Source organism: Misgurnus anguillicaudatus, chromosome 1, assembly GCF_027580225.2.
Source record: "Misgurnus anguillicaudatus chromosome 1, ASM2758022v2, whole genome shotgun sequence".
Lineage (NCBI taxonomy): Eukaryota > Metazoa > Chordata > Actinopteri > Cypriniformes > Cobitidae > Misgurnus > Misgurnus anguillicaudatus.
Genome location: NC_073337.2, coordinates 16,413,242 through 16,427,617, shown reverse-complemented (window position 1 = coordinate 16,427,617; position 14,376 = coordinate 16,413,242). Strand labels below are relative to the sequence as shown.

The 14,376-nt window shown below is 39.2% G+C and overlaps 1 protein-coding gene across 17 annotated transcripts in view; it reads left to right on the top strand.

Moving 5' to 3' along the window:
• The window catches only part of magi2a (membrane associated guanylate kinase, WW and PDZ domain containing 2a), a 297,727-nt gene that overhangs the window by 197,386 nt on the left and 85,965 nt on the right, over nt 1-14,376 (top strand). For 11 of the 17 annotated variants that reach the window (XM_055189597.2, XM_055189600.2, XM_055189599.2 and 8 more), the window contains exons 8-10: nt 5,223-5,344; nt 8,175-8,309; nt 13,608-13,790. In XM_055189597.2, the coding sequence (XP_055045572.2) occupies nt 5,223-5,344; nt 8,175-8,309; nt 13,608-13,790 (440 nt within the window). The remainder of the gene's footprint in view (nt 1-5,222; nt 5,345-8,174; nt 8,310-13,607; nt 13,791-14,376) is intronic. The other 6 variants (XM_055189601.2, XM_055189610.2, XM_055189602.2 and 3 more) reach the window with 1 other exon arrangement.

Genomic DNA, 14,376 nt, shown 5'->3' with positions numbered 1-14,376 from the left:
ACCTTCAGGTTTCTCTCGTGATACCAACACGGAAGTGACTTATACTGCGATTCATTGACTGGCTGCTAAAGACTGGCTCCAAAATGGAGTCAATCCCATAGACCTCCTATGTTAAAATGGTCGGAAATAAATATGTTTACAGCCTGGTTTTGGTCTAACGTTGCCCTTTTTTTAACTCATCCTTTTAAATTATATAACGGCTTAAAATTCTGCATAATTAAGGGCATGTGCACTTTAGTGACAGATGAATTGCAGATGCTGTCCCTACGGTCGAGCTAGGTGGGAGTGGTTTCAGCAACCAGGCTCAGTTCCACTCACATCCCGCCTCTTTGGCTATTTTTCAGTTATTCGCGAGTGATGGGCAGTGACCCACTGCCAAGATGGCGACAACAGACTCCACCAACTTTGGGCTTAAAATGTGCTCTTCACAAACCTTTGGGTGATGTCAACGGACACTATGTCCATATTTTTTACAGTCTATGGTATTTACCTTTTAACTCTTTCCACGCCAGCGTTTTTAAATTTGCCAGCATTTTTTATGCTTTTTACAAAAGATTAATGCCTTCCTGAAATTTTTCTTCTTTAAATATATAAACATACAATATAACAAATGAAAGAACAGACCCTCTGCTGTTAAACATAACAATCTTCTTTTGTTCACTTTTCATCATCTCTAAAATATGGGTAGGTTTCTTCAAAAATACAAAATTTTGAACAAAAAGCTGAGATAATTGCATTTATCTAAGTGAGATCAGATTCAGAACGATGATCAAAACATACACAGAGTATTAACAGTTTTGGCCTTAAAGGATGCTTTCTTGTTTATAAGTTGTGTAAGAGCGCCACCTGGTTTATAATAGCGGAAATATGGATTGCCGTAAAAAGTCGTCATTGGCAGGGAAGCACTTTTTCCTAATTGATGAGATAACTTGTCAAAGGCAGATAAAGGGTTAAATGCAAATGAGCTACAGGCCCTCACTCCCTTAACAAAAAGAAGCAGTAAGCGCTTTCAGTTTAAATCAGGGGTCTCAAACTCAAACTTGCTTGGGGCCATTTCTAAGACAGACATTTCATCGGGGGGCCGCATACTTGAAAATATATGAGAAGTGGTTTAATCATTTTAATATACATTACTTTATAAAAGTAAGAAAATCTTTTCTTCTTAACTAAGACCTATTATAACCTTGCACTAAACTAACAAATTAAATTTCTGTATACATTTATAAACTATTATAAAAAATTACCACCAATAAGTGTTTCTCTTTTTTTGGATTGTTTTCAGTCATAGTATTGACTTCATTATGTTCTTTGTTATTTCAGTTTTAATGAATTTTCTATTATAGCCTATGTGGGAAAATATTAATAAGTGAAAGTGATCCCATAACTTTTGAATGGGTAGTCCATGTTATATAAGCTAGTTGGACAGGAAAAAAATAATACTGCTCTATGTGTAATTATATAACGTTAGTAAGCTACATAATAATCTATTATACTTCATTATATATAGCAGTATACATACGTTTTTCTTCTGTACATTTCTCCTTATCTTTTCTCTTTCCCTAACCTGGGCACTTTGATGGCTCTTTTCTTATCTGTAGTTTAAAATGTGTTGCATTATATCTACCGCTCTGCCTCCATTCGGTGTCTCCATTAGATGCTGTGACGTGAGGTGAACTAACCCCACCGCAGCTCGATCTTCTCTGAGTAACAGCTGAGTATCCACCCGGAAAGTAACAAATCTTCTCTGGACAAACACTACAAAGTCCCGACCAGATTTAATGATCGCATGGTTACAATGATCTAATTGATTGAGGCGAGGTTCAGATGAGGAATTAAAATCCGATCACGCATTCCGTTATCCTCGACATACGGAGCGTGCTGTTCATGGCTGCGTAGCAACGGGTGACGCGACCCACGACACGGAGCGCAACTTCCACTCCCGAGCACTTTGGGAAGTAATGCTTTGACTCGTTTTAGCGCGTTGTTAGACGCGACATGTGAACGAACACTTGAACGTTTAAATAAAAAATCAAACGAATATAAAACAAAGTGAATGAAAATCTTTCTGCGGGCCAGATTATGTTATATTTTTGAAAGGTGACGCGGGCCGCAGAGAGGGGGAGGGTGGGCCGCAAATGGCCCGCGGGCCGGGAGTTTGAGACCACTGGTTTAAATAGATCTAATTCCCGTGAATACAGTCTGAGATAAAAGTATATCTATATATTGATATTTGACGGACAGCGTACAACTTTCTGTTGGTGTAAATACATCCTGGGGTTTTGTTTGAGGGGCTGGCTCAGTTTGGGATTAGTTATTTTCTGTTTTTATGATGTCCTGTTTGCTTGATGTATCTACTTTTAAATATCTGTTTTATACTGCTTTTGTGAAGCACCTCGGGCAACGTCTGTTGTAATATGTGTGCTATATAAATAAAGGAAAGAAAGAATAAGAATAGGGAATAAAAAAGGAGTGGGTGGATTTTTTTTAATTTTAGGTTGTTTGTGTTCACACACTACCAACACACATTTACATCTTGTAAAAGTGGATTTTGCATAATAGGTGCTCTTTAAGGAGGCATTCATATTATGAGAAGAAGTGTTATACAAAGTCAACAACTGCTACAAACCATACCTGTTAGAAGACTACGAGATTTATTACTGTTGAGTTTTTGGCTGTTTTTAATAATGTAATACTGATAGGAAAGAATTTGGAAGATGGTTTCCTCATCAAGGAACAGTGAAGGGAAATAAATGGGAAAGTGATTTCATGCCCTTTTGTCAGGATACTTTTTGGGTGGCTTATAAGATGCAATTGAAAGGAAGAGAGCTGCTGTACAAATCAAATGAGCCGCCCAACTAGACATCATGTTAAGACTTTTTCTGGCCCTCAATGTGAAGGGAGCTGTAAAAGCTAGGAAGCAGCTTTATGGTGCCTCTTAAGATGGTTGTTGAATTCTTCTAGCCAGTGTTCGGATTGTGTCAAAGATTATGGGGTTCCCCTAGCTAAGCCCTCCCCCTGTCATTATATGGTCGCCATGATTTCACAAAGTAAGATATGATCCTGGATTAACATTTTTTTGTTGGTCCTGACCAACATTTTAATCAAAGAAACCCCAAATTACCCTTAACTCAAACTCTTTTTTATCCCTCAAATTAGTGTGAAATAATACTTTGAAAATATATTTTTTAAAGGGGACATATCATGAAAATTTGACTTTTTCCATTTTTAAGTGCTATAATTGGGTCCCCAGTGCTTTTATCAACCTAGAAAATATGAAAAAGAACAACCCAGTAACTCTGTAAGCATGTGAAAAAATAGGTTATTAAAATTTGGCTCCTTCTGTGATGTCAGAAGGGGATAATACCGCCGCTTAATCTGCACTATCCAACCCCGACACTAGTGCAGAGATCAGCTCATTTGCATTTTAAAGGACACACCCAAAACGGCAAACGTTTGCTTACACCTACAAAGTGGCAATTTTAAAGGTGCAGTGTGTAATTTTTAGAAGGATCTCTTGAAAGAAATGAAAAATAATATACAAAACTATATTATCAGTGATGTGTAAAAACCTTTTATAATGAACCGTTATGCTTTTATAACCTTAGATTGAGACTTTTTTCTACATACACCGAGGTTCCCCTTACATGGAAGTCGCCATTTTGTGCCACCATGTTTCTACAGAAGCCCTTAACGGACAATTTTTTTTACTAAGTTGTCTCCAACAATGACATGTTTGTCCAGTGGTGGCCATTGTAGCTTCTTTATGCTTTTTAAAAGGTTGGGCAGTGGGCTGAGCCGTTGGTTGCAATTTGCAACTTCACCACTAGATGTCGCAAAAATGTACACACTGCACCTTTAACTTGCTATAATAAATTATCTGTGAGGTATTTTGAGCTAAATCTTCACATACGTACTCTGGAGACACCAAAGATTTATTTAATGTCTTATGAAATGTCCCCTTTAAAAGCCCTTAACCCAATCCTAGATCTAAATCGACCAATCTGTTAATTCCTCCAGAAAACAGCGTAAGGGCACCTGAGAGTTTACATTTATTTCTGACAGAAATCTTTTGCGAAATTGAGACAAATAATAGACAATATCTCTTTTAAATTCATGTAGTATTTTAATAAAAACCAGGGGACCCCCCAATTTATATTTATTTGCTTTATACCCTACTGAAAAATCCAGCTAAAACCAGCATAATATGGTAGCTGGTTTTAGCTGGTTTAAAGTGGTTTACACTGGTCCTCCCAGCCTGACAAAGCTGGTCATGCTGGTGGGCCAGCTGGTATTCCAGCCTGACCAGCTAAGTCCAGCTAGACCAGCTTAAAATGTGACCAAAACACAGCCAGACCAGTTTGCTACACCAGCAAAACCAACTTCATACACCAGCAAAACCAGCTAAAACCAAGCTGGAGACCAGCTAAAACCAGCTCACCAGCTTATGCTGGTCTTAGCTGGATTTTTCAGTAGGTTAGGGGGTCCTTTAACGCTTATAGGAGGTCCAGAACCACCCCAGACCCCCCTCCCCACTTCGAACACTGCCTCTAGCTCAAGTGGTAGAGCACTGGGTTGAAGGTCTCAAGGAAGACAGATACTGATAAAAATGCACTGTAAATCGCTTTGGATAAAAGTGTCGGCCACATGCATAAATATAATGTGACAAATACTATCATACTTTTATTTTAGTACCATGGTAGCATCAGTTTTTTTTACATCTGGGGCCTTATTTATAAAGCATGCGTACGCACAGATTTGATCGTAAAGTTCATATTTATAAAAACTGTCTTTGACGTGGAAAAGTGCTAAGTGCCACGTCAGGGTCTGAGCAGACGTACGCACTTTTGCTTATCCGATTGCTGCAGGTTTTTGGAAATAAAAGCCATTCTTGCTGTTTGAAATCGGGTTTAAACATTGACAAGAGCTCTTTTATGTCTATGACATTAATTAGGCATCGTTTAAAGGCGGAGATCTGAAACTGCTCAGCTGCGCGCACAAATTCAAGTTCTTTTACGATTTATAGATTTGAAAGGGGTACGCGCGTTTTCTGCGTACGTTCGGTTTATGAATCACAGGTACGCATTTTTGATAAATGATCGTAAGATCAAATGTAGGATGCTTTTTACGCAGCATTTTATAAATGAGGCCCCTGCACTTTCATTATATCAGTACAGATTCCAGCACGCATTGACTAAGCATTGTTTTTTGCTTTCTGATTGCAGTCACATAAACCGAAGGACTCAGTTTGAGAACCCCGTTCTAGAGGCCAAGAGAAGAGTCCAACAGCAGCAGCAGATGCAGAGTCAGGGCTTGTCATCTCTACCCCTACCTACAGTCTACAGAGGTAAATTATTATTTTATTTCCAAACTACTGACTGACGTTTAAGGTGTGGACAATCATTGAAAATCCTCCCTCTGCTTAGCAACACTGATGTCATCTCGATAATAATTATCTGCGTTTATTGAAATTAAGTGTTTAACATAAAATCTGGCGGAACTGCTGATTGAGGCTTGATGTTTGCGACTATTATTATATTTCTCCTGTGAGCTCAGTGTCTGTCTCCATAGTAACACATCTGAGCTCAGACGTTGGTAGCGCACCATCTGTGACTGCACTTATTGTTAAGAAAACTACTTCCGTACAGCCAGACCTGTGGAATGATTAAGTCTGGCTGTGTTTGAGCTTAGTCTGATATGTTTCCTGTTTTCTTTGAAACTCAGATATGCATTGATGTCATTGATGTTTTTATAATAAGGCCTTGTTATCATCCTGATTACGGTTTTGGAGGATTTTTAGAAATAGTTCCTATTGAAGCAGTAGCAAGGTCATGCTGTTACCCGTGTGAAGGTAAAGGGTGTTAACAAGGAGAACTTGGTGCAGATTAATGGACAAAGTGAGTCTGTCTGACTCACATGGTCATTAGACAGACCAGTCATCACTTCGAATTAGTTTTGATTTAGTATCATTTATAGCATTTATAGAAAAGACTTCAATGTGATATAGCTTTTTAGATTGAATATCAACAATGAGACTAACGCCCCATTCAGACAGACAGCGACCAGCAGTAGCAGAGCGTCGTGATCTCATTCATTTCAATGGAAAACGTGCGACTTCCGGCGACACGAGCGAAAGTGACCGTTGGCGACCGTATGGGCACGTCCAGCGACGCGAGAAAGTTAAGAAAGTGTAACTTTATGCAAATGTCGAGCGAATTTCGGGAGCGACTACCAATGAGAACGAAGCAGTGGAGTTCACGTCATCCGCCTTCTCTAATCAGTTACTGGCGTGGATGGTACTCATTTGTTTATGACAAGCAGATTTAGAAATGCCTCATTGAAAGAGACGGGCAACACACAGCAATAACGTCGCAGATGTAAAAAAACTGGCTGTCTGAACGAGGGGTAAGGCCATTCGAGATCCACAGCACTGTTTGCTTCTGAAAAGATTTCCAAACTGTGTCTTTTAAAGAGAAGTGCCCTGAATATTACCAGACTGTAGCTGTGTTTCAATTACAGATTTGTGCAAAACATATACAATATTTTGAAAATGTGGATAAAAAATGATGATGTGCGACTAAAACATAGTTTTTCCTCTCGCAATAAGTCATTCCAAACATCACGTCGATGGAGGATGGTTATTGTAAGCCATTATTTCAATCAATGGAGACGTAGGAGTGTTATCCAAAGATTATTGGGAGTAAATGTTGGTGCGCACCGTGGTGTGTCCTAAGACCGCATCAAATTACATTGTATCATTTTTCAGTTAGTGCGGTCCGTGTTCACATATGTTGTTTTTACCGTACTCGAAATGCCGCACCGTACACCATGTGATAACGGTCAGCGATGTCATTGGTCTCTGACAGCTCTTACATCTCATGACCACCTCCCATGACAACCAGCCTGACAGGAAGAGCGAAGCTAGCAAGATATGGAGATAAACAATGTACGTCTTTGCCAAGTTCTTTGCTTTAACGTGAAATTGCCCAACTGTCCTATTAAAAGCCCTTCTCACAGAGCCAGCACTATTTTTGTGTGTGGAGGACAGCTATTCATTTATAAAATCATCAGCTCAAACGTCCAGGAGACAGCGTATCTCTGTAACGGACCAAGATTGCCTTGTTTGTCGTTAACCCACAATATAACACCCGGCTCACATCACAGCGGAAGCCCAGTAGATCAAACATGTGGAGAACTTCCTGTATTTGGTTCGGCAGTGTTCACATCACAGATGGGTCGCACCAGAGTTCGGCGACAGCCGCTCCGAGACCACTTGTTTAGAGCGGTCTCGAAGTGGCCGTTTAATGCGCACCAGAGTGCGGCTATTGTGTTCATACTGACCCAAACAAACCGTACTCGGACCGGCACGTCATTTGGGCTGACCTAAACAGTGTATGTGTGAAAGCACCCTTACACACATCAGTTGACCTGAAAACACAAATAAACTGTTTCTATTGCAGTTTTGCAAATACACCTCTTCCAAATTGCATGAAAAAAAATCACCTCAAGTTTTTTTGCTATATAGCGGAGTTTTTGGAAATTGAGGTGTTTCCGTTGGCCGTATTTTCAATTCGCAATGTCAATATGCGCAATTTAAAAAGTAATGGAAATGCAACTTGTGAGGCGCCATACCAAATCAAAGAACACAGGCTATTGTAAGGCTGTGTACCACCATAAATATAGTGCCGGCCTGTAGCTATTTTCTGTTACAGTACATATGCACTTAAGCGTAACAAGTTTCTTTACAGGCAGTGATAGACAAATGCTTAGCACTTACAGTAAGTACCCTGTTGTTTATAGATGCTAACATGGGGTGCTTGCAATGTACAGAAGTTTTAACAGCCTAATGCCAAAAAATACTCACCAAACTTAATAGTAGAGGGGGCATTATCCTATCAATTATAATATTTTATATTTTATATATGGGAAAGTAGCTTTTATTGTCATTTCAACCACATACAGCTTGTGCACAGCGAGACAAAACAACGTTTTTTCAGGACCAAGGTGCTACACAGATAACACAAGATGTACACATTCAATCTTAGACTAAAATACAAGTAAAGAGTTAAATAAGAGCTAAAGAAATAGTTTAATTTTCTAAATAAGCATCCCTTGTATCATTTAATAACATGTGTCCATTTCCTGTGTGAGTTGAGGGTTTTTCTTCTTCATAACAGTGGAGGAGAGTCCCTCCTCTGCCACCTTACCCAGGGCCAGACTGGCATACGTGGGTCCCGCTCCTGAGCGCTCTCACAGTCTCACTGACCTGTCCGAGGCCCCCCTGTACCGGGCTGGTGTGTTTGGAATGCATGGTACGTCACTAGAATGGCGCCCCCCAATGCAGGGGAGGAACAACTACAGGAGTCAATTCACCTTCCTGTTTTTGCATAGTTTTTTTGTTTCAATAAGGAACATTCTCTGTAGAGATTCTTTAGTTGGCTTTTTGTTGTATTGTTGTATTTTTATTTTTGCCTGCGCTTTCAGGATACACATGAGTACACCTACCCTGCCGAAAATACCAGCTGGTCACAAGCATATGTTGTGTTATGGATGCTGGTTCCCAGCATGGGATGCTTTTTTGCACTCATGTGGCTACATATTTAATAGCGATTGGAGAAAATGGTTGATTAGTCATGTAACAACAAACTAGTCTAGATTTTTCAATGGGCTTCCTAACTGGCCGTTCACACCAGACATGGTAGAGGCGGAAAGCACGGGTGACTTACATGTTAAGTCAATGCAAAACGGGCGAGTTGAAAAATCTGAACTTTGGTGGATTTCCGCGCCGCGTTAACCAATCAGGACCTTGCTGTAGTAGTGACGTGATTACAGGAAGCGAGTGGAAATCTCAGCAGAGTTGCAGAAGCCCATCCCATGACGCGAATTTCCACGTGAATGTCTGGAATGACTACAATTTCACACGTGGCGTTCATGCGCAAATGAAACGAGTAAACTCAAAATGTTCAAGCATCCAACTGTCGCCTCTACCGCGGCTGGTGTGAACGCACCATTAGTCTGAGGTCATGCAGCCCTTCCGGGTCCAACTGATCTCAAATGCCATAGGAAAATAACAAAAAATCACGCTGATATACACTCATATGATAATGCAAAACTACCAAAAATGACCAGTCCTAATTTATATCTTCATAACAAAATCCGAGTTGACCAGACATTGACTCAAGGACATGGATTTATTAAGAATTATTATACTATATTGCTGTCTGCGATTCTGTGAGCCTGGAGACTGCTGTGTACACTCTGAGTTTTCGCTTAAATGTGTGATATGAATAGAAAGTGCTCATAAACGACTGTTTAAATAATATTCTCTATTGAAATGAGTGAAGGCCTGGACCCGGAAAAAGTTTTCCTTACATTGTGACTTAACAAGCTCATACTATCTGTGACCGTCAAACCCTTTTCACACAGATATTTTGGAAAATACACTGATAATTTGTTTGATTTTGGTTTGTTCACACTGCCATTGATTTTCTGTAATCTATGTAAATGTACCATGTTTTACTTTGCATTAACTCTTTCCTCGCCACTGATGAGTTATCTCATAAATTGAGGGAAAATGCTTCCCTGCCAACGAAGAGTTTTTGCGGCAATCCATTTTTCCGCTATTATGCACTAGGTGGCGCTCTTACCCACCTTATAAAACACTATAGCATTTACAGATCCAAAAGCAGTAAATACTCTGTGTGTTTTGATCATTGTTCTGAATCTGATCTCTGACAAAGGTCCAATTGTCTCAGCTTTTTGGCTTTTTTTCCAGGATTTTGTGTTTTTGAAGAAACCTACCCATATTTGAGAGGTGATAAAAAGAGAACAAATAAAGATAGGATGAAACAGTCTTTTTGTTTAAAAGTACTCTGTAGTCAAGGATGGTTTGTGATTGGATCACGGAGATTGCATGTTAATGCAAAGTGTAAACCGAGGCAAAGACACGACATCTGGATGTGACATGTAATATAACTATAATTGTACACTTGGTGAAATCTTTCTAAAGCGTTTTAGTTTTTTTTAGGGATGCGCCGATAGGAATTTTTTGGGGGCGATACCGATTTAAACAGACAACTTCTGGCCGATACCGGTACCGATATTAAACACTTGTATACAATACTATACAGTTGGTCTATTAGCTAGTTTATTTCGGCATCAAATTATTTTTACTGAACATGGATTGGATCTAATTAACATTCAACTGACCAACATAATAAGAGAGGCACAAATTAAGCTAAAACAAATATAAGACAGTATGACAGCCTTCAAAGGTGGTTTTTGCTATTCAGCATTTATTTTATTAACAACATTTACTAATTTTTTACATATAATGGATTTCTTTATGCAGTTAATTAATAAACAATCGGTATCAGCCTTTCTCGTGTTATTGCCGATATGCCGATGGTTTCAAATTCATCAAAAATCGGCCGATAAATATCGGCGGCCGATACATCGGTGCATCACTAGTTTTTTTGCTTATGATTTGCAATTTCTCTCTTGAAAAATCACGCTCATGCTTTTTTTGACTCGATCATAAACTAGCGCATCGCATACCGTTCCATTAACCTGATGGAAAATTCAGCTTCAGTGTGGATAGTGAGGAGATCTCTGGTCTCTACTCCTTATTTTGTTTTGTTTTATTGATCTGCTTATAAACCCCAGTCAAAGAGTTGCATGATAACCATTTCATTGTGAGGACATCTGCATCTTTACTATAGCACACCCCTTATGGCATTGTTCCTGTCTTTTGTTCACACAGGACACATTTTGGGACCGATCCCAGCAATATTACAAGGTCCCATTTTTAAGTTTGCACAGAAGGTACTTTAGCAATTCTATGGCATTTTCTGGGATCAGTGCTCTGCGTTTAAGGGGTTTCTGTGAAATCCAGGCTAAAGTCTCATGAAGTAATTATGAGATTAGGAGCATCAAAGTTTGATTTGACTTGTTGATTACATTTATTTTAATCTTTGACATGATCTTACTCAGTCAAAATTAAAGATATTAAGGTTATTTTTCACAGAATGTTTTTTACATGATGTAGGATGATTTTATGTAGAAACCAGTAAATCACTAAAAGGTCACAGGCAAGTTTACATTTTGTTTTAATATTTTTAATAACACGTTAACAAGGCTGTGATTTAGGAGGGTAGTTACAGCCTTTAATATTATGTTATTTTCAAAATTCTGGGTTTAAATCAACTTCAACATTTGCAGGTTTACAAAGCTTATGTCTCCAATTTGCCAGCAATACTTACTCTGCGACCTACTTCCATACTATATAGTTGTCAAAAAGCAAGAGGCGAGGTGAGTAGTATGCCTAAATTCATAGTATTTGAAAAACAATAGGCGAAAGTACCTGGATGACCAACTTCTTCTAGCAAGATCCTGAAGTGTTCATTCGATGCACACTTTACTATCCCATGAGCCCCCGGTATCCATTGAAGAAGAAGAAGAAGAGGCATTGTTTTATTCAAATATGTTCAAAAACGTTAACATGCCTCTATTCAAATGCAAATACATATATTAATCAGCTGTCCCTTGTGGTTAAATTGCACTTGTTTAACACCATTCTAGATAACGACTAACTTGTTGTTATGACGCCGTAAATCACGTGATGTATCAACATGGTGGATGTAGTACGTCCAAACTCATTCATACTACCCATATTTATTAGGGGTAGGGCTGTAACGATTAATTGTGTGTCCCATTAAAAATGCCTGTCTGAAATCGATTCTGAATCTCAAGGGTGCTATTCTGTGTTTCATGCACAGCTTGTGTGTGTGTACTACGGCATTTGGTCAGTAGGAAGTCCTTATCAATCTAAAATCATTATGAGTCGGAGTCGTTTATAACGTGCATTTAAAAAAGCAACACTCAAAATCATTCAAAATATTCCTTATTATCATGAAAAACCTGAAATAATTTGAAGAACAGCGATATAAATATTCCTGTAGACATTTCCTGGAATAGCGTTTGTAATGCTGTGGCACAAGGGGAGTTTCTGCATGAGAGCGCCCCCTGGCTTTGGGATGTGCCAGGATTTCACCGTAATTCATTAAAATTCATTCATTTGCACAATGAATCGTTACAGCCTTAATTAGGGGTGTAACAATACATCGAAATGGATAAATACATCGATTTTATTTCTAACGATTCAGTGCCACACGTAAAAAAAATCGATATGCCGTACCTTTATTTTGACACTCTCCACGTCCTCATTCATTGACGTAACATCCATCTACGCATTTCAGCCAAAGCTTGCATTTTTGTTTATTTTCATCTGACTGTTAGATCCGATGTTGTGTTACAGATCAAATGCTTAAGTTTAATAGCTTTATTTTTATATGAATTTATTTTTCAATTTAATAAAACATTTTCTAAAACTACCTAAGTGATTGCATATTTTGGCACAAATTACTGAAAGACTTTGACTCTTGCCATCATAAGCTTGATTTTATTTAATTTTTCTTTATTTAAAAAGTGTATTTTTTAATGTTGTAAATGTTCCAATTGGGACAGAGATTGTGCCATTTTCAAAGAGTTTAATTAAATGTCAACGTTATATATTTTGGTTGCATTTGTAAGTAAATGTAACTGCTTAACTAGGCACGTAAAATAAAAATATTGAATACCGTATCGAATCGTAATCGTATCAAAGAAGCGTTTGATGAATTGCATCGCTGGCGGAGAAAATCGATTTTGCATCGAATCGTAATGAACTGTTCGATTTACACCCCTAATATTCATACTATATAGTACCCACTGTTTAAATGGTCATTGAGTAGGTACTTCATCTAATTTAGTACCTACTGTCACAGCATGCGATTTCAGACGCAAGGATATAGCAGCATCACCAGAAAGACCATGCTAGTCGACCAGCTTCCCAAACTATACTTTGCTGTTACCTAACCAGCATCTGCCTAAATCAGCTTAAAAATTCATGTTGTTCCAAGATTTGGTCTTTTCAGCAGGGTATCTGTACCAGCCATTGTCCCTACCAAACGCATGGCAAAGAACTAGATTTGGCCTGGATTGTTTTTAAAGCATTCCAAATATCCTCTCAACAAACCAAATGAGATGATGAGAGTAACTGTGGCTGGCATCTTGTAACTCAATACTGGGTGCGAAAGTATCTCTTAAGTTTTATAGAGATCTCTTCAGTGCAAAAGGCCTTGTTGTGGCGTTACAGCAAAAGGGAATGTTTTTTGAAGTCGCTTTTTCCACGCTGAGAGAATTGAAGAACCGCTATGCCTGTGCAAGTTGTTTGCAAGTTCTTCAGGTTCTTCTCCTGGCTTTTTTTGCTTAAGTCTTCAGCAAATAAGGGTGTCCAGAAAGACAAACACCGTTGAGTGTAAGATTTGGGAGAAACTGAGGTTTGAGCAAAAAAACAAGTCATCATGTCCCACTCTGCTCATGTATGCTTGGCTATAAGCAGAGCGCTTGGCCTTGTACCCAGAATTCCCCAGTGTGATGTGGTCTGCTGCTTTTTAATGGGTTGGGAGTGGCTTACCAAATACCCCCTTCATTTCTGGATATCTTCAGTTGGCAATGCTCATTAGTGAATTTATATATGTGTTGCTGGTTCATTGCCCATCTCTTTGCAGAGAAGCCTCTGTTCACGCGGGACCCCACGCAGCTAAAGGGCAGCTTCCTGTCGACAGCTCTGCAGAAAAGCAACATGGGATTTGGCTTTACCATCATCGGCGGTGATGAACCGGACGAGTTCCTACAAGTCAAGAGTGTCATCCCGGATGGGCCAGCAGCACAGGACGGGAAAATGGCTACAGGTAAACACACATAGGCGTGGGTCATTGTTGGCAACTTTGAATGGTGCTATTGTGCTATTTTTACTGAAACAGTGCTGACAGCTGGCTAGTCTCTCTTTAAAATCTGTATCCACACAGTGTTGAGGGTGCAGTGTGAATTTTATTAGTTGATCTGTCGCTAGCGATAGTCATAGGTTAAGTGGACCATTTGTGGACAGTGCATTTATTGGCTTTATGTGTGAGTAGCGTGTCATCCGGAGCAAAGCGGATGTCCATTAATCACAGAAGGGACCCTTTATGAACCCTGCAACTCTAATCCAGTCTACTGCTGCAGTGTGCTCTCTCTCTCTCTCTCTCTCTCTCTCTCTCTCTCTTTCTCTCATGCACACACACACACATATATATGCACACACATCCACATTAAAAGATCTCATACTTACTGACAGAGGGAACAATAGTGCAGAGCTTTTTGTCCGTTCGGAGTGCAGATGCATCTTCCATGTTGCCACTTTTATTTTATTAGTGTTGTTGGTAGTTTTGGAAACGATCTTCTCTGCTCCTGCCCTCTGCTTTGTGTTCCTTTTTTTTACCCATCTTCTCCCACTGG